The following is an 18,277-nucleotide window of genomic DNA, read 5'->3' as shown; positions in this document are numbered from 1 at the left end:
CTTATATCCACAAAATCTTTTGCCATTCCTTCCTGCTGTCTCTATTTAATGTGTATCTTTTTAAGAAAATCTGTGCCTCTCTACCTAAAAACCATGAGAATTGCTGTGCCCTTCAACATTCATCACACCTTTCACACAATTTCTGTGCTTGACCACCTCAAGTCACTCGTATAAATTCAGACAAGGAAGTTTTTGGAGTGGAAATCGCCTACTATATTTATACAGTAGTCAAAACAATAGCATCCTATATTTGTTTAGCCCTTAAGTACCACCACAACTAACATGATTAACAGAAATAAGCAATGGAGACACAGTTGAATATCCACTACTATCAACAAACCTCTGAGAGCATTTCATATTGGCCTCTTCTTCCCAAAGCTATAGTAAGTAAATCGTAGACTACAGATGCACTTTGCAAACTGATGATACGATCATTTTTGTGTTCCGGTATTCTGCTCAGTACAGCATCACGGTTGGCCTGAAACATACCCGGAAAAAAGGAAACAAAATCAGCAAAAGTCACCCAACCTACATTTTCACTCAAGTAACTACTGTTCTATTCAGACTGACAGTCAGCATGTGATAGACGTGCTACAGAGAGACAGTAACTGCTACTAATTTATAGAGAGCAAGAATCACCAACTTTTTACAATAATGGAAAGATTTATGTTTCTATGTGGATCTGGTTTTAATTATTCCACTCTAATTACATCAGCTAGGTAAAGTATTTAAAATCATTGAAGAGTTCTCAGAAAACAAATAAGGGTAATATAATGTATATTCATCTTTTAAAATTTAATTTTATTTTTGTATGCAAGTAAAACATATTAAGAAGGATCTTCAAATCTTCTATTCCATCTTTTGTAAAATAAGGAAACCGATTTCTGTTCGTAACATTCTGATGCTATCCTCTCACTTGTGAGCGGTAACCTGCCCAGGATAATCACACCATCACCTTCAGGAGTAACCAGTGAGAAGCAAAAACTGCCCCTGGTTCCGAGCACAGGTTTAGAATCAGGCCGTGTTTGTAGTAAGGCTTTGTACTTGCATTCCTGTTTTGTGAAAGGCACATTACAAACCTAAGTCCTTAATTAAGCGGTTTCTGTCAAGCAGAAAGGAAGTTGAGCTACAACTCGATTACATGAATTTACAATATTCACAGAGAAATCCTGTTAAAGAGCAAAGGATAAAATTCAGGTCTCCCAGTACCTAAGACTACCTATATTCACCTACCCAGTACCACTACCACTATAGCATCAAGCCTCTGAAGATACTTTATCTTGATATCTTACATATTTGTAGATTTCTTCACGTTTAATATTCCCATTGGCACAAATGCTAGTATATCTGGTAGTCTGAAGTCAGAAGTTAAAGGCCCTTCCCTCTCTTCCTCCTCTCCCCCTTCTTTTTTTTTAATTACACAGGGCATGGGCCCCTTAATATTTTTACTTAAATACACCACATTTTAATGGACGGCTTATTTCCCGTTTTTCTGAGGGGAAGAATGACACACATTAAGGGCTAATAAATGTTTCCTCTGTTATAACAGGATAATATTTTAAGCTCTGAACATACTCAATATATCTTTAAAATCAGAATAATTAAATAATGAAATTTTCAGAGGGATACATAGAGTGTAAAATGTTCAGACATTTCAGGATTTATCAAATGAATAATCCACAACTTGGTTTGAAAACACCCCCCCACACACACACCCCAAAACAGATACTTTGCTTTCTTTTGATCAAGAAGTCTTTGGCTTTTCCTTTCTACACTGCATAAATATTTAGCTTCAAGAACTTCTTCCTTTTCAACTCCACATTTAAGCATTGCTTAACTAAATTCCTTGCAAGTACAGAACAAGTTATGAACTAGCACTTCTTGTGAAAAAATGGTTGACAACAACAAAGCAGTATTATAGGAGAGGATGCCTTGTAAGTATTCAAGATATTTTATATATTTGAACAATCATTTTCTGTGTAACTATAAAACAGAATGTACATATAAACTGAAATGCTCACTGTTTCAGAACTGCCACGATCTCAGATGCAATAAAGTGACAGTTAAGCTGCAATGTGTCAGCTGGCCACATCTACCCTATACAGACTTTAAGCCTGAAGCAAATGCAAGCCATGTAACTTTGTTCACCCACCAAGAAGACAGGATATGCTCAGCCATTTACCACTGGCTGAGAATAACACACAAGGCTGAGCCCAGGAGGTGGTGACCAGTACATCAAAGTCTAGTTGGAGTCCAGTAACTAGCAGCATACCCCAGAGGCTGATACTGAGCCTGATCCTGTTCAAAATCTTCATTACTGATCTGGATGATGGGACAGAGTGCACCCTCAGCAAGCTTGCTGATGGCACAGGAACTAGGAGGAGGAACTGATATGCAAAGGGCTGCTAGGAGAATAAGCTGACAGAAACATCCTCAAAGGATTCAACAAAAACTTGGAAGTGCAAAGTCCTGCACTTGGGAAGGAATAACCACCAGGCCACCCAGCTGGAAAGCAGCTTGGCAGAAAAGGACCTGAGCATTCTGGCAGACACCAAGTTGAACAGGAACCAACTGCGTGCCCTTGCAGCAAAGAAGGCAAGTGGTATCCTGGGCTGCATGAGCAGGAGTGTTGCCAGCAGGTCAAGGTGATCCTGCCCCTCTGTTCAGCACTGGGGAGGCCACACCTGCAGTACTGGCTCCAGTTCCGGCCTCCCCAGAAAAAAAGAGATGTGGAACTACTGGAGACAGTCTAACAAATGACCACTGGGATGAATAAGGAACTGGAGTATCTCTCCTATGAGTAAAAGCTGAGAGTGCTGGGACTGTTTAGCCTGGAGAAGGGAGCATTCAAGAGGTAACCTTATCAATATGTACAAATACCTCCTTTCAGAGGGTACAAAAAAGAGGAAGCCAGGCTCTTTTCAGTGTTGCCCAGTAACAGGATCAGAGGTAATTGGCACCTCTGGTTCCTTTTGAACATCGGGAAACACTTTTTGTACTGTTATGGTGACTGAGCACTGGCACACGTTGGGAGATTATAGAGTCTCCCTCCTTGGAGATACTCAAAAGGCATCTGTGCCCAGATGAAGCCTGCTCCAGGTGGCTCTGCTTGAGCAGGAGAGCTGGACAACATGGGGGGGCTCTTCTAACCTCAGGCATTCTGTGATTCTGTTACTACAGCTCAGCTGACAAGCAGCAGTACATGCATTGTAATGTGAAGGTGTCAGTCCCTCAGATCCCACCTTCCTGCTCATTCCTGTCTAGGTAAGGAAAGGCTGGTCTATACTTTGCAAGTGTAGCAGCTGGAATACAAGGACATCCTACAGTAAGAGTGATGGCAGAGTTGCAGCTGAATTTCCTCACTATGCACAACAACACACTGTAGCAGCAGTCATGTGGCTAAAATAGACGATTTGCACTCTGAAATGTACCTATAAGGGAATTAAAACACTTGAAAAATCACAGAACTATATGTCCCAGAGCATTTCTTTCATAAATATTACAATTTAAATCTTACTCGAAGCATCCTTTCTGAATTCAGAAATCAAGGGAATCACAGAATCACAGAAGGTTAGGGATTGGAACAGATCTTGAAAGATGATCTAGTCCGATCCCCCTGCCAGAGCAGGAACACCTAGAAGAGGTTACACAGGAATGTGTCCAGGCAGGTTTTGAATGTCTCCAGAGAAGGAGACTCCGCAACCACCCTGGGCAGCCTGTTCCAGCGTTCTATTGCCCTCACTGAGAAGAAGTTTCTTCTCAAATTTAAGTGGAACCTCCTGTGTTCCAGTTTGTACCCATTGCCCCATGTCTTATCATTGGTTGTTACTGAGAAGAGCCTGGCTCCATCCTCGTGACACTCACCCTTTACATATTCATAAACATTAATAACGTCACCCCTCAGTCTCCTCCAAGCTAAAGAGCCCCAGCTCCCTCAGCCTTTCCTCGTAAGGGAGATGCTCCACTCCCTTAATCATCTTCATAGCCCTGTGCTGGACTCCCCTGTCCTTCTTGAACTGAGGGGCCCAGAACTGGACACAATATTCCAGGTGTGGCCTCACCAGGGCAGAGTAGAAGGTGACAAGAACCTCTCTGGACCTACTAACCACCCCCGTTCTAATACAGCCCAGGATGCCATTGGCCTCCCTGGCCACAAGGGCACAGTGCTGGTTCATGGTCATCCTGCTGTCCACCAGGACCCCCAGGTCCCTTTCCCCTACACTGCTCTCTAACAGGTCATTCACCAACTTATAGTAGAACCTGGGGTTGTTCCTGCCCAGATGCAAGACTCTACACTTTGCCTTGTCATATTTCATTAAATTTCTCCCCGCCCAACTCTCCAGCCTGTTCAGGTCTCTGGATGGCAGCACAGCCTTCTGGCGTGTCAGCCACTCCTCCCAGCTTGGTGTCATCAGCAAACTTTCTGACAGTGCACTCTGTTCCCTCATCCAAGTCACTGATGAATATATTGAATAGTACTGGTCCCAATAACAACCGACCCTTGAGGGACTTCACTAGATACAGGCCTCCAACTAGACTTGGCCCCATTGACCACAAGGGGACTCAAGGTGACACAAATATAGCATTCGTAATCCACTAGCAAGATTCTATTTTCTGGCTAGATGGTGCACTAGACACAATTCAAATTAGAAGTGATAATGATGTTAGAGTGCACCACTTCCCTGAAACTAGCAGTATGACTTAGGGATTGTATATACAGAGCAATTTCTTTACTTTTACTTACACAAAATGTTACTTATGTGTCAGATCCTAATTTTGTTTTCTAATATTTACTTGAATAAATTCTTGAAGGACACAAGTCTTGACACCTTATCTGTGTTTTTACTAATTCACAGACAATACAAGAAAGGGATCACACTACTTTAATAACACAATATCATCTCAAAACACTGATGATTACTTAATATTCCGCAACTGCTCCTATTTCTTTCACAAACACTGGTTTCAAAATCATAAATCACATCCTACTTCATAACTACTATAGCTAGAAAGTTAATATGCACTAAGCTGAAGTAAGAGCTCTCAACTCTCAGAAATATAAGTTGAAGTGATGAATATTTTTATGCTTGGTTTTCCCCTTTTCCCCCTCCAAAACTAATTTGAACAAATGGCTTAGCCAAAGTAAGTAAATCATGTGAAAGATTTTACACCTCCTTGAAACAAACTCTTTTGCCTCAGATAACCTGCAAAAATTACTTGTAAACAAAAAAAAATTTGGAAGTTTGCTAAAGGTATATGCTCTATAGTGACAAGCATTTCTCGTAATTGGGCAGATCTAATTCACAAAGGAAAAGCTGTAAGTAACCTGAAAGGAGACTGAACAGGGCAATACTTTGTTTTTTGGCTTCTTAATGCTAATGCTGAAATGCAAGGAAGCACACATGCAAATACAGTAATCAGTAGGCAGATGCTGCAAAATTGGGACTGCTCCCACGTCACACCATGGTCACAGTTCACATCAGAATTCTGTACATCGCCACAAGCCGCACAGGCACCTTACAGAGGCACAGGCAGCCCCTTTCAGTGGTGAGTACATGCTGCAGCAAAACCAGCACATGACATATGGAAATGTTCGCTCACTCTAGTTTTCTGGTGGCAGATTCTGTCATGAAGATTGCAAGGCAGATGACTAGGAATCAGGAAAGTAGTTTGCACTACAGCGTAAGTGTTCGCCACTTTAAAATAGTTCAAACAGGATAACATTCACTAAAGTGTTCTGATCCTATTTAACTGTTCCAAAAGAGAAATTATGCCAGAGCATGAAAGCATTTCAATCACCTATAGAACTTAAAAGACTAAGTCTCATTGATGTGCAGTGAGACCGACTCATGTATGATGCCCAAAATTCTAGAGGTTCCTCCCCTCCAATTAGAAAAATGGCAAAAATTCCAGTTTCAGATTTTCATTTCTGCCATTTGAGCACATAACTGACCTGGTATGAAAGTGTCAGTACGTGGCAGTTGATAGATGACTAGCAAAATCATACTAGAGGAAAATGTGAACGGTTGATAAAAGGCAGACATAGGCCATTGAAAAGAATCACCTATTGAGGAAATTAGGGCATTAAAAAAATAAATTTAAAAAAAAAATAAACAAACAAAAAAAAAACCAAAACCACAAACAATAATCCAGTAGCAAAGACTGAATGCCAGTATCACAAAAAGTCATTTACAAATTTGAGTGACATCTGAGGTTTAATGCACAATGGAAAAGTATTTTTTGGCTCACCTAGTAGTCTTTGATATGTTTTTTACAACAAAAATAACTTACATTTTGAATTTCTCTGAATGGCAACCAACTGATAAATTACTCCAAATGAAAGACCAGGCTTTGTGTTCACCTGCCTAGTTAGAAAGAGGCTAGGCTCAAGTCACCCTAAAGGAGAAAAACTATTCATAACACTTCCAGACCTCATCTTGCTGGCTCAGAGGAACAGAAGTTTGAGTTTCAGAAGTAACTGCCTACTTTCCTAACAGAGAATAGAACACAAGTCAAAGTAAGGCATGATAAAAAAATTCTATTAAAAAAAAGAGGAAAACACACACACAGCACACAGACAGTCACTGTATTTTACCTACCATAGATTCACTAATAAGCAGCAACAGTAAGGCTTCTTCTGTATTTTCTTGAGGACAAAAGATGCTGTTCAAAACAAGAATTTAGTTATTTAAGCAGAACACATTACTTTTAGTAGTAGCTTATACAAATATAGAAAGAGTATTGTAAAAGCTGGAAAATATCCAGGAAAGAGAACACAGAGTAACTTGCACACAGAAAATGGTTGATTAAAATGCATTTCTCTGCAATGCTCTAAATTTGCATTTCAGAAAATTTGGGCAAACACAATAAGAGAACAAAACCACCACAGCTGTCAAGAGTTAAACCATTCGAATATTCCAAAATTGCACATAATTTGACAACTGTAAAAACTGTACCCGTAGTTTAACTCAGCCTCTGGCACATAATATGTCTGAGCTGAATCTAAATCACTGATTCAAAGGTCAGCAACAAGAAACCCTGTCACAAGAACAAGATAACTTTTGTATTTTAGGCAATATATGGATGAATACTTCTATTAGTCTTTCAGCAGATATGCTTGAGATTTGTTTTCCTGATGCATTCAATAGCTGTGAATATTTTTAAATAGAGCCATGGCAATCTCTGCCTGCTTACCATAACCACTGTTACTTCCAAGCACTTAAAATTTTTGGTTTTAATTAAGTACACTTCCTTATGATTAGGACTTTGCATAGGACTAGTTTGCAAACTTCTTTCTCTGAACACTGGAAGCTTTCTGAATGCTTTTCTATACTGGTGGACAGACAACAGTAACCTGCATTGACTACATGACTGGTAGAAATTCAAGCATGCTCACACACACACATAGTGACTGTGTTCTTACTCTCCAGATTTCTTTCTCTAAACTGTTTCTGAATTAGCACAAGTACCGTATTTCCTGTTTGTAGACTAACAGTTCCACAATCAACTGTTTAAATGTAGAAAGTAATTTTTTGTTGTTAATAAGCAATTCCTATAGTGTCAAGGGTGCTTGAACTACAATAAATTACAGATGGGAAACTAAACTTGTGTCCTGGTTTTGTTAAAAACAAGACCAGTTCTCTTTTAGTGATTTTTTTTTCAGCTAAGTTCTTCTAGGTGGCTGCACTTTTCTGAGTTTTAGTCTGCATATTTTTCCTAGGATGCTGTACTCGGTGCTGATAAGAGACCAACAGAATGCTGAAGAAGCTCGTGTTTAGATTTATTACTATGGTAGCCAAGAAAGACTGATAAGTTTTCCAACGTTCCATTGTGAGAGGGGCGTGTTTGAGGAGAGGTGGATGGAACAGGTAACTAGAACTGACCAACTGAGGATCAACAGAAGTATTCCATCCCATAATCATCATACCCCTATATAAGAGAGTGATCACGAGGGTCACTCTCTCTTCAACCACAGCCGGCACCTAGAGAGGACCCTGTCTGTCTGCCTGTGATCTACAGGCCTCAGGCCCTGCATCCCTGCAACCAGGTTCCGGTTTGCTGTGCAGTCCCGCCCATGACTTCTGGGGGCCTGAGCTGCGCCTGCTGGAGCCGCCAGCTCCGCCGCTTCTGGAGTGACGCCAACTCCACATCGACCACTTGAGATCGGTTTTGTATATTTTGTATATATTCTATATTTATTAGCAGCATTAATAAAACCCCTTTAAAAGTTTCCAACTTGAAGTCTAAGTCTCTCTTCCTTTCCCCTTATCTTTCTTATCATCTTTCCAATGTAAAGGAAAAGGGTGGCGGGAAGTGAGCGGATAACAGAGAGTGCCTGCCACAGTTTATTGCCGCCTTGCCTTAAACCGTAACAACTCGTCTGAGATTAAAATATTTTTGGGTTTTATTTAATGCACTAGAAATTGAAGCAGTAATTAAATGCCAGAAAGGTGATGGAAATTAAAACACATCTGAACTCCAGGTGGTTTGAAAGCAACATTGCGAATGTACGATGGTAATACACAGCAGCTGAGATCCCAGGGCAGTGGTTTGTTGCTGGATTTTTGTTTTTCAATCAATGCAAGTTGCTCACAAGACTTTGAAGAGTATTCTACATCTTAGAAGACATTTTTATTTTTACTTAACAAAGAAATTTCAAAATATGGGTACTCATGTATAAGAACCAGCCAGAACGGGGAATGAGGAGTGAAGAGAACTCCCCATTTACCTACCCAGTCTGCAATACAGAATTTAGCAATCTGGAAGTAGATTTAGCCTGAACAACTGGCAATGGTTCCCAGAAAGCAAAACAACAACTGGAAATATTTGCTGTAGAAATTATTTCTTGGAGAAAAAAAGACAAGTTCCCCCAAAAAGAACTACTAAGAAGTCACATCAGAATGAAAGCAACGGTTATTTTCTCCTACAACTTAGAAAGTATTTTCGTAAATAAGTTGATGTTTGTCTCAAAAAGGAGATCCTTTTCATGCAGAAATTACTGGGAATTTCCTTTGACTTATATACGTAAAAACTTCAGTTTAGTTGACTGAACTCAGACATTTCTTATGTCTCCTAACAGATGCAGGCATAGGAGTAAAGCAATTCCAAGGTAACGGGGGCAGAGTAAAAGAGGGAACTGGAAGCATGAAACAGCTACCAACCAAAGGCAAAGCAAATAGTTTAACACTCCTTCAACTGAGGATAAGGAAAACTGCAGAGGCAGCAACACAGATCTACACAATCATACATGGTACTAGCCAGATCACATTCACCATCTTCAGAAGAACATAGTACACTTACTTGTTGTATAAGGCAGCATATTGAAAACAACAACAACAACAAAACGAACCAACAGTACACCTCAGACTCAAACAGAGCTGGTGCTCAGATGAATACCCAGGAAGAAATTTCCTATACGTCTCTCCTGCTGTTCACTGTCTTACGGACTTGCTTTCAACCACTGCTGGAGATAGGTACTTGGCTAGACAGGTTTTATCTGTTCTGGTATTAATCACTCTGATGTGACTAAAGAAAAGGACTTAATTACATGCTCTGTTGAAATTGTGGAACTCCTCACTTGCATGTCCCAAGAACAAGAAAATTACACTGAACAAAGCCCCAGTTTTGCCAGGAGGCACATTTCTGCCAATGGATCAGTTGAGAATGAAGAACAGATATCTGAAAGACTGAGACAAAAAAACTTGTTGTAAGTATTTTGGATAGAGAAGGAAAATAGCTAGAAATCTTTGAAGATAAAGGCCATTCCATTTGCTAGTAATAATAACACCACAATTATGTGGGCTTGCTGCTGTATAAAGTATTCATTAATGGAAATCTGCAATAAATGCAGCTTAACAACTCAAATGCCTGCAGTACAACAGCATGTTAGGTTACAATATACAGGTACTGTGACCACTAAAAACATCTCTTCAGAATTTAAGGTAGGACAACTTCTACACGCAATCTACCATAGAAGCAGACTCTTTTGCACATAACAAGGTTACATTATGGAAAAAAGCTTTCATATTAACTAGTAAGACATATATACTGTAAGACAGGAAGAGGCTGTTCTTTAGGATTTGCTGTATGAAACCAAGTGAGAAATGAGAAAATGTGCAACTTTGCATAGAAGAGTTTTCCTCACATTTGGGCAATAAATGCCCAAAAAGTGAAGTGATCAAGGTCTATACACAAACCAGTTATTTTCTTTTTACCAAAAAGTCTACCTCTACATACAGTTTGTTAATTATGTACTTGCAGAGAAACACAGTAGCTGTTCTGGCAAACTGAATGTTCAGCTCCTTGGAGAAAAAGGGTCAAAATTTCATATGGAACAGACAACAGCCTCCTCAAAAGAGATTGCCAGATCACACCACTTTCACAGAATCACAGAACAGCCGAGGTTGGAAAGGGTGTCTGGGCACAGTGCCTCCACTCTGAGCAGGGTCTACCAGCAGGTTGCTCAGGACCATGTCCAGTTGGATTTTTCACATCTCCAGTGATGCTCTCCAGACTCCACAATCTCTTCTGTAATTTTTTTTCCTAAGTTTAAATGGAATTTCAATCTTCTCCATCTGCATTATTTAGCACTGTCCTACTATGGCAGCTCCCATTCTTGGCTAGATCATTATCTCCACTGCAACAATTTATTTCTTGGTTCTGTGGCTGACAGTGCTTTCCAGCATGTATCAAAACAAGCAAGCAACAGTTGCTGACTATATTAAATATAGATATATATATCCACAAAACACTAGATCCCACAAGGACTTGCATATAGAATACAAGTAGAGCAGCACAAAGGTTGCAGACTATGCAAAACAAGCACACAAAGTTTCATCAGACCATCAATGCAATAAAAAATAAATTTTCAAAGTGCCAAATGGTTAAGATTTCATCAGTATCCTTTGACACAAGCATGTTCCATTCAGGCAGTAGGCTACACCCAAGGCTGTAAAAGAGCGCAACGTTTTGTCAATAAATATTTTCGGCACTGTCAGAGTGTGTCTACAGAAAACTTTACCTTAGAAACCATTTTTCATTTGGTCAAATAGAAACAAACAACAAACTATTAACTTTTTCTTAAAAGTTCAAATTCAAGGAAATGGCTATCCACATTCAACACTAATACTTATGGTGATTGGTTTGGAAATAACCTCATTCCTTTTCAAGAGAAAGACATGCACCAAAGCTACACCAGAATTAACCATGGGATATGCTGCACAAAAATGATGCATAGCATACCACTTATTTGAATGGGTGAAAGAATAAAATCCAGCAAAAAGACGGCATCATAGAGAAATGCCAAAATTAACCTAAGATTATTGGGAAAAAACAAACAAACAAACTCTGAAACTGCTAGATAAATTGCTAACTATGCTTTTTGTTTGGTTGGTTTTGTTTGGTTGGTTTGGTTTTGTTTTTATAATGTTTCAGGGATGAATTTGAATCTCGATATAGCTAAATCTTTTCTTTCTATGATAAACCAGAATAGAGGTCTAGAAACTGCACACAGCTTTTAAAATGCGCAATCTCAGTTTTGCCACCTGCACTTCATGTTTTCATTTATATCTAGGTACAATATGAGATATTGACTCCATCATATACTCCAATATAGAACAAGAAAACAATATTTTGAGAACAGAGAACAAAAGGTCTCATGAATGCAGTGCAAACTTCTGCTTAGAGAAGTTCGTTGCTTCCCCAGTTCTCTTCAGGGAATACAAATATACACACAGCATGGGAAACATTCCTGTTCACATTGCCAAATTCCTTCTACGTTTTCAACAATATAAACCAAAATACCCAGTGCACTGGGGAACAATTGCAATTATAGAAAAAAGAGGAGTATAAACTCAGTCATACTTTTCTCCAGTGTATACCCGCGGTCTTCTACTGAGCGCGTAATTCTTAGTATTTGAACCTTTTCGAAGTGGATCATCTAGGGGTGATTGGTGAGGAGGATCTTCCAGTGGATTCCAATAACTCTGTTCACACATTCCTCGTAACAAAATTTCAGCCAGTTGTCTTGCTATCGTCTGTAGAAGTGAAAGAGAAATACTTTCCTTAAAAACATGGAATATACAAACTCTTTGAAAATGGTTGGATTACTTCTAATGAAGACTAGTCATGGAGAATATACTGCCTGTTATTTTAAACAGGCATACTGCTGTTTGAAAAGTACAAGTGCCCAGTTCAATTCTCTAAACACAAAGAAACAAAATGGCAATAACAAACAAGTTTTTGATTTTATCAGTTAAATCCTGACACTTCTGAAGTAACACCAAGAACTATTGCTGCTAAGCGTGGAGCACATTAAGGTATATTTTCAGATATTTTGTGCTCAATAACCTCTACTGCTTCTCCAGCCCTGGAGCAAATATTTCCATGGGAGAGACCACAGTGGAGCAGGTATTTCCCTGCAGTCCCCGGGGAGGATGTCAGTGGAAGATGTCTACGCCGCAGCCTGCCAAGAGGACCACAGTGCAGCTGGTTGATATTCCCTGAAGGAAATGCAGCCCATGGGAGGGATCTCACACTGGAGCAGGGAAAAGAGTGAGGAGGGAGCAGCAGCAGAGAGGAGCTGTGACAGACTCACCACAACCCTCCACCCACCATGCACAGGTCAGGGAGTGGGAGGGCAGGGAGAGCAGGTGGAAGAATCAGGAATGAGGGACTGAAGTTGAACCTGGGGAAAAGGGGTGGGGGCATGGTGTTTCAGTTTCTCTTTGTTTCTCATCATCCCACTCTTTTAACTGACATTTCTCCCAAGTCCAGTCTGTTTTGCCCATGACAGTGGCCACTAAGCAAACTCCCTGTCTTTACCTTGACCCACAAGCTTTCCTATCTTATTTTCTCCCCATCATGTTAAGGAAGGGGAGTGAGAGAGCAGCTGGGTGGGCATGTGGCAGCCAACCAAGGTCAACCCACCCCAGACAGTTACAGTCTAAACGCCAACTGACTAGGGCTTCTGACAACTTGTATTGACGATGCTGGTGTTTGCTGCTGTCAGTAAGACTCAACAAGAGTGAAATGAGGTTGTAAATCAGCACGAAAATTTTACTTTGACAAGCTATTCTTGGCACCATATATTTGAGTGTAGAAATACTTACATAAACATTGTTAAGGTAAAGAATATTAATTTAAATCTTTGAAGCCATCCCGTAATCCGTAACTATCAGGTTAGTCTCCTCTTCAGTGTTTACATGCATACAAACTGCACGATAGATGGCAATGATGAAAACTCAGAGATTAGTACCAGGGCAGTAGGAAGATGCTGTGCATCTGATTATTTGTCTCAAATTCATCCACTACATTTATGCTTTACCTGACTACTGAAATTCAGATGCTGCAATAGGAATGTGGTTTACTGTAACTTACCATTCGCAGATTTTGGGTAGTTCTTGTTTCGACAGCTCTTAGTAACTCTCTAAATCTACCAACTCCTCTTGTCAAGTTCCTGTATATAAACATAGAATTTGACAGTATTCCAACTTGGATATAGTAACACCTTAATATATTACTTGATAAAGTTGTTAAAATCCATGCTATCATTTTTTGTTCTTCATATGACCATCACCTTTCTGTAAGACCAATATAGATATATATACATCCACACAACCATCTGGGAACCCCACCACTGATTACTGCAACAATATTCCCTGCCAGTTTATTGGAAAAAAAAAGTTTTCATGATCATTAGATAACTAAAGAGAAAGCAAGGGAACGTATAAAAAGTGACCACTCCAAAAAAGGAAAAAATAAAAATAAAACTGAAGTTGGTCTTGCTACTGCTATGGTTTTAATATTCAGTTACATTAGACGTGAACGTATAAACTTGCGGGGGGGGAACCAAAACAAAAAAACGCACTACAAACAACACCCAAACAAACAGCCACCCCATTTTAGCTGCCTCTTAACTTAAAATAGGGAAATAAAAAAAAAAAAGAGTAAATCTTGGAATCCTTGGTAAAAGTGACATAAGATTTTAAACTCCTTTTCAGAGAGGAAAGAACACAAACACAGCAAGGCCCCTGTGTGGCCAGAAGAGGACTGAGAGATCAGTGTTCTGTTCTCAACTCCATCTGGTTTTTGGTGTGGCTTCTGCAACCAGACTGTCCTTGTCTATGCTTCTTCCACTTCTCCTGCCTAAATAGCTTTTGCAAAGAGATTCAAGGCCCTCAGAGAGATGGCATCATTAATACTAACAATTTCAGCAGATCTGAACTTTCTTCTCAAACAACAGATTATTTTGAATGATCTTATAGCTTTATCTTTTTTTTTCCTCATCACTGTATCAGTTACCTCAGCTATCTGGTTTACAGTCTGTCTTTGAATGGGTGAAGGACTGGGGTGGCTTTTTGCTGAGCTCAACAACTGAATTCTGCAACCTCAACACACAACGTAGGACACTCATTTCACTATTTGAAGTCAGCTGCAAAGCAAAATTATTTGATCAAAAGTGTGTTTTGTGTTAAAGCACTGCTGTTAAGTCATACAGTTGGATTATCTCAAGATGTGATTCTATGAGCAAGTTGCATAACATTTACCTAACACGGGCTCAAAAGAGAAAATAAATATTACATATTGTTTAAGTTTTCCACAAGTAAAAGCAATATTGCACTGCACCATAAAGCTGAGGCTGAAATTGCCTTCCTTACTCTGATGTCTTTATTCACAACTTTATTTAAAATACCTTCTGAATTGCAACTTTGTACAAATTCAAAAAAATCCATAATTTTAACATGGATACTTTCTTTAAATTTAGTTGCAGAACACCTGAAACCAGTGTTTGATGCAAGAGCTCTTGCTATAGAACTGTAGGACTCACCACTTCACCTGGAGACCCACTCACTTATTTTACTCTTCAGATTACATGACAGAGGTCATCTCTATTCTGTTTTATATGATAAAGAGTTATCAGCGTATTTCAGAAACTTTAGTCTCCAGCACAGACAGACATGTTTCATTAGCACAAGTTCACCTTCCAAAATGCTTTTATATAAAAGCTCATTTAAAAGGAACTGGCATTTCCAACTGACAAAACCTATATGAACAGGTTGAAAGTTACGTCAAAGTAAGCCACTAGTTGGTTAAAAAGAAATAATCACCTGTCACACAAGAAATAATGATTGTTTGTAAAAATTCCACGTGTCACAGCAGAGCTTGGTCATACAGTGAACAGCTAGCACATATTTAGGAAAATTAATCTTCTGTATACATCTAACATGAAAACAGCTGCATGAAATATTTATATATTTAACACATGCAGGCCTCTTAATAGCTAATTTATATTATAACAACTTCATATACTAATCAAATAAGTACAGAGAGACAGCAGGCCAAGTTTTGAGAGAATCTCTGAATTCAGTGGAAGCTGGACTCCCTCAGCACCTTCAGCAGGTGAAAACACAAACCAGTCAGTAATGCTACGCACCAAACGTTTTAGAGAGCCCAAACCAGACCACTGGAATCCCAGCTTTAAGTCCTCTGCTCTAAGTGCATATTTCCCATGAATGGAGCTTTCTGTCCAGGACTGTATTGCAAAGTCACAGATGTGTCCTCATAACAAGATTTAAAACAAACAAACAAAAACTAACAAACAACAAAAAAACCCCACAAACCCAAACAGACAGACTGAAATGTTCCCTGCAAAACTGTTGAAAAAGAGCAAAAACTTGTCAGCGTGAAACACTAATTTCCCAGTACAGTTGAAATATACATTACGTAGTAGAACTTCTATCACAATAATTTAAATATTTATGTAATTTTAAGAATTGGCATTGTTTTCCATATGAAGTTTATGTGTTTTGATGTGTTACAAGAAAAAAACGACTTTATGGAAAAGTATGCAACTTTTAAAAGTCCTTATGAACTTCATGACAAGTTATTGCTAGTTACTCATTACATTTTTTAAGCACGTGCAAAGGACTGAAACTTGTGACTGAAGTTCTACTGTGTCATGGAAAAAGCAGTAAAATTGTACAAGAACAAAAAACATAAAATACAGAATTAGGTTTTGCTTCATAAAGCATTTAACACTGATCCACCGCACAAGTGTACACAAACACAATACAGATTCGTCAAGCACCTTCTATATGAAGCATACTAAAAAAAAAATATTTCAAAACCACCATCTAAATCACCCAGAAATTGAGTCAAACGCTTTAAGAGACAAGTAATGAAGCAAAATGTAGCATGAACAATATGGTAGATCTCCACACTGCACTGCTTTTAGCAAAGTACATTTCCTGTATTTGTTAAAAGTTTGTAACATTGGAGAGATGAGGGTTGTGAGTATTCTGGCACACATTTTTCCTGCCTTGGCTTGGAAACACACAACTTTTACCTGCTTTTCACTACCGTGTGCCTTCGTGTTAGCAGTTCCACCCGTGCCGATCAAATGCCAGAGCAAAAGGTTCGGTTAACTTAGAAAACAATGTCCCACAGTGTCTGTAAATGACTTTGAGATCCCTTCTGTTCTCCAGACAAGGAGTTTTAAGGTACATAAACTCAGAGCTGACACATTTTCAGTGATTTCAGACATGACCAAGAGAGCCCACGGGCATTGCTGCTTACATATGTGTGTGTTTATATAACTGCTTCCCACCAGGACATGCTCGAGTCAAGCCCTTTGAATCACATCTTCCTAGTTTTTAAACACTAATTAAAATGTTTGCTGTTGTGTATCATCAAGAACTAAAAAACCCTACTTTGACTCCGCAAGTAGCACTGCATCAGTTAAAGACTGGAAACTAGGATCTAAAGGTACAATCTCCTATGTGGATCACTGTCCTTAGGGCTAATTTGTACCCTTGTGGCTACATTTTTCATTCCAACAATTTATGTCGGAATGTAATTATTCTGATGCAAAATCAACTTTATGTTCTTTCTAAACATGATTTCTGTTTAGAATAATTGAAATATTTTAGCTGCATCTATGCAAATATGCTCACTCCTAAACAGAGAGATTGATCAACAACTGTAGATATGATACAAGGAAAGTGCTGGAAAAAAACAAAGGGGCAGTAAGGACAGACTTTCAATGCAGGATCAGAAAACCTGAATATAAGCACATAGGCCAGCAGCAGCAAACTTTTGGCACAAACGAAATCATCACCTTCACCACCAAGAAGTTTCTTGGTTTTAAAAAGCATGTTTGGCATCAGACACCACAGTGCTTTGACAGTAGTGGTCCAGATAAACCTCACACCCCAGACAAATACTTCTTATCTTTGTGTTCTTAAACATACACACTTCAAAAAAAGAAGCAGAAAATAATGAAAGAAACTGCTCAATAAGAAGCAGTCTCTATTTGAAAGATGTTAGGAAAAAGAACCGAACACCATTCCTTATAACAAAGGGAGTGAGATCTAATCACAATATACTCAAAACAGGGTACAAAAGTTTTAAATTTGACCTCAGAAAGCTGATAAGATTAATTTACTTTTTATTTACAGCATATTTTGATAGTATCTTCTCCATTGGTGTGAGAACAGCTTTCTTTGCCAGGCATTTCCCTTACGCTTATCAATTAAAAAACCCCATATATTTAGTTTAAAATTGCCTTTTATAGATGAAACATTGAATTAGAATAAATCCTTGCTTAGTGATCTTAGACCAAACCTCACCTGTTTTGCCATTTGGTAGCGAAAATTTTTGTACTTAGCCCATTTAAGAGAAAAGAGTATATCCAAAGCCATGCCAGTGAGCACATTAAGTTACTTACACTAGCCTAACTATTACCTCACTACAGAAGCTTACTCTATGTAATTTAAAATGATAAAAACTGAGAACAATGAGATCTAGATTGCTTCCTGGAAGCGATGAAACAGAAATAGCTTCTGGAATTGAGCTCACTTCCCAAAGCGCATACTCTCTGCTCTCTTTTGCTCTATATATATTTCAAGAAAATGAAATGCAATGTTTGTTAACACAATGGTACATTATAAGTTCTAAAGGTTTTTTTTCTCCCAGGAATTCCAAGAGCAAAGAAAACAAAGGTATTTGTTTTTTTAAAGAGAAGGAGTAAGGGCAGGCAAAACTCTTAACACGCGAGCCAAGCACAACAGCGGCATTTCAGTAACTTTGGTATGACTGACATGTTTACACAAAAAATATAACAATGTTTTAAATCTCTACACTCTCACTAATAATTTTCAGCAAATTAAGAAAAATTTACACATTAAGAACATAATTTATTTTACATTAATCAAGTTACTATATAAGCAAAATTAAGAAATGTGACAAATCTAGAGATTAACTCTTTTGCAGTAACAAC

The 18,277-nt window shown here is 38.8% G+C and overlaps 1 protein-coding gene across 3 annotated transcripts in view; it reads right to left on the bottom strand.

Annotated features, from left to right (window-relative positions):
- Positions 1-18,277, bottom strand: part of TTC7B (tetratricopeptide repeat domain 7B) — a 144,431-nt gene that overhangs the window by 80,394 nt on the left and 45,760 nt on the right. For all 3 annotated transcript variants that reach the window (XM_065063659.1, XM_065063660.1, XM_065063661.1), the window contains 4 exons: positions 13,378-13,456; positions 11,863-12,035; positions 6,600-6,663; positions 341-478 (listed from right to left, as the gene is read on the bottom strand). In XM_065063659.1, coding sequence (XP_064919731.1) covers positions 341-478; positions 6,600-6,663; positions 11,863-12,035; positions 13,378-13,456 — 454 coding nt within the window. The remainder of the gene's footprint in view (positions 1-340; positions 479-6,599; positions 6,664-11,862; positions 12,036-13,377; positions 13,457-18,277) is intronic.

This window comes from Columba livia, chromosome 5, assembly GCF_036013475.1.
Source record: "Columba livia isolate bColLiv1 breed racing homer chromosome 5, bColLiv1.pat.W.v2, whole genome shotgun sequence".
Classification (NCBI taxonomy): Eukaryota; Metazoa; Chordata; class Aves; order Columbiformes; family Columbidae; genus Columba; species Columba livia.
Note: the sequence above shows the minus strand (reverse complement) of the source record. Positions and strands in the feature narration are given on the sequence as shown.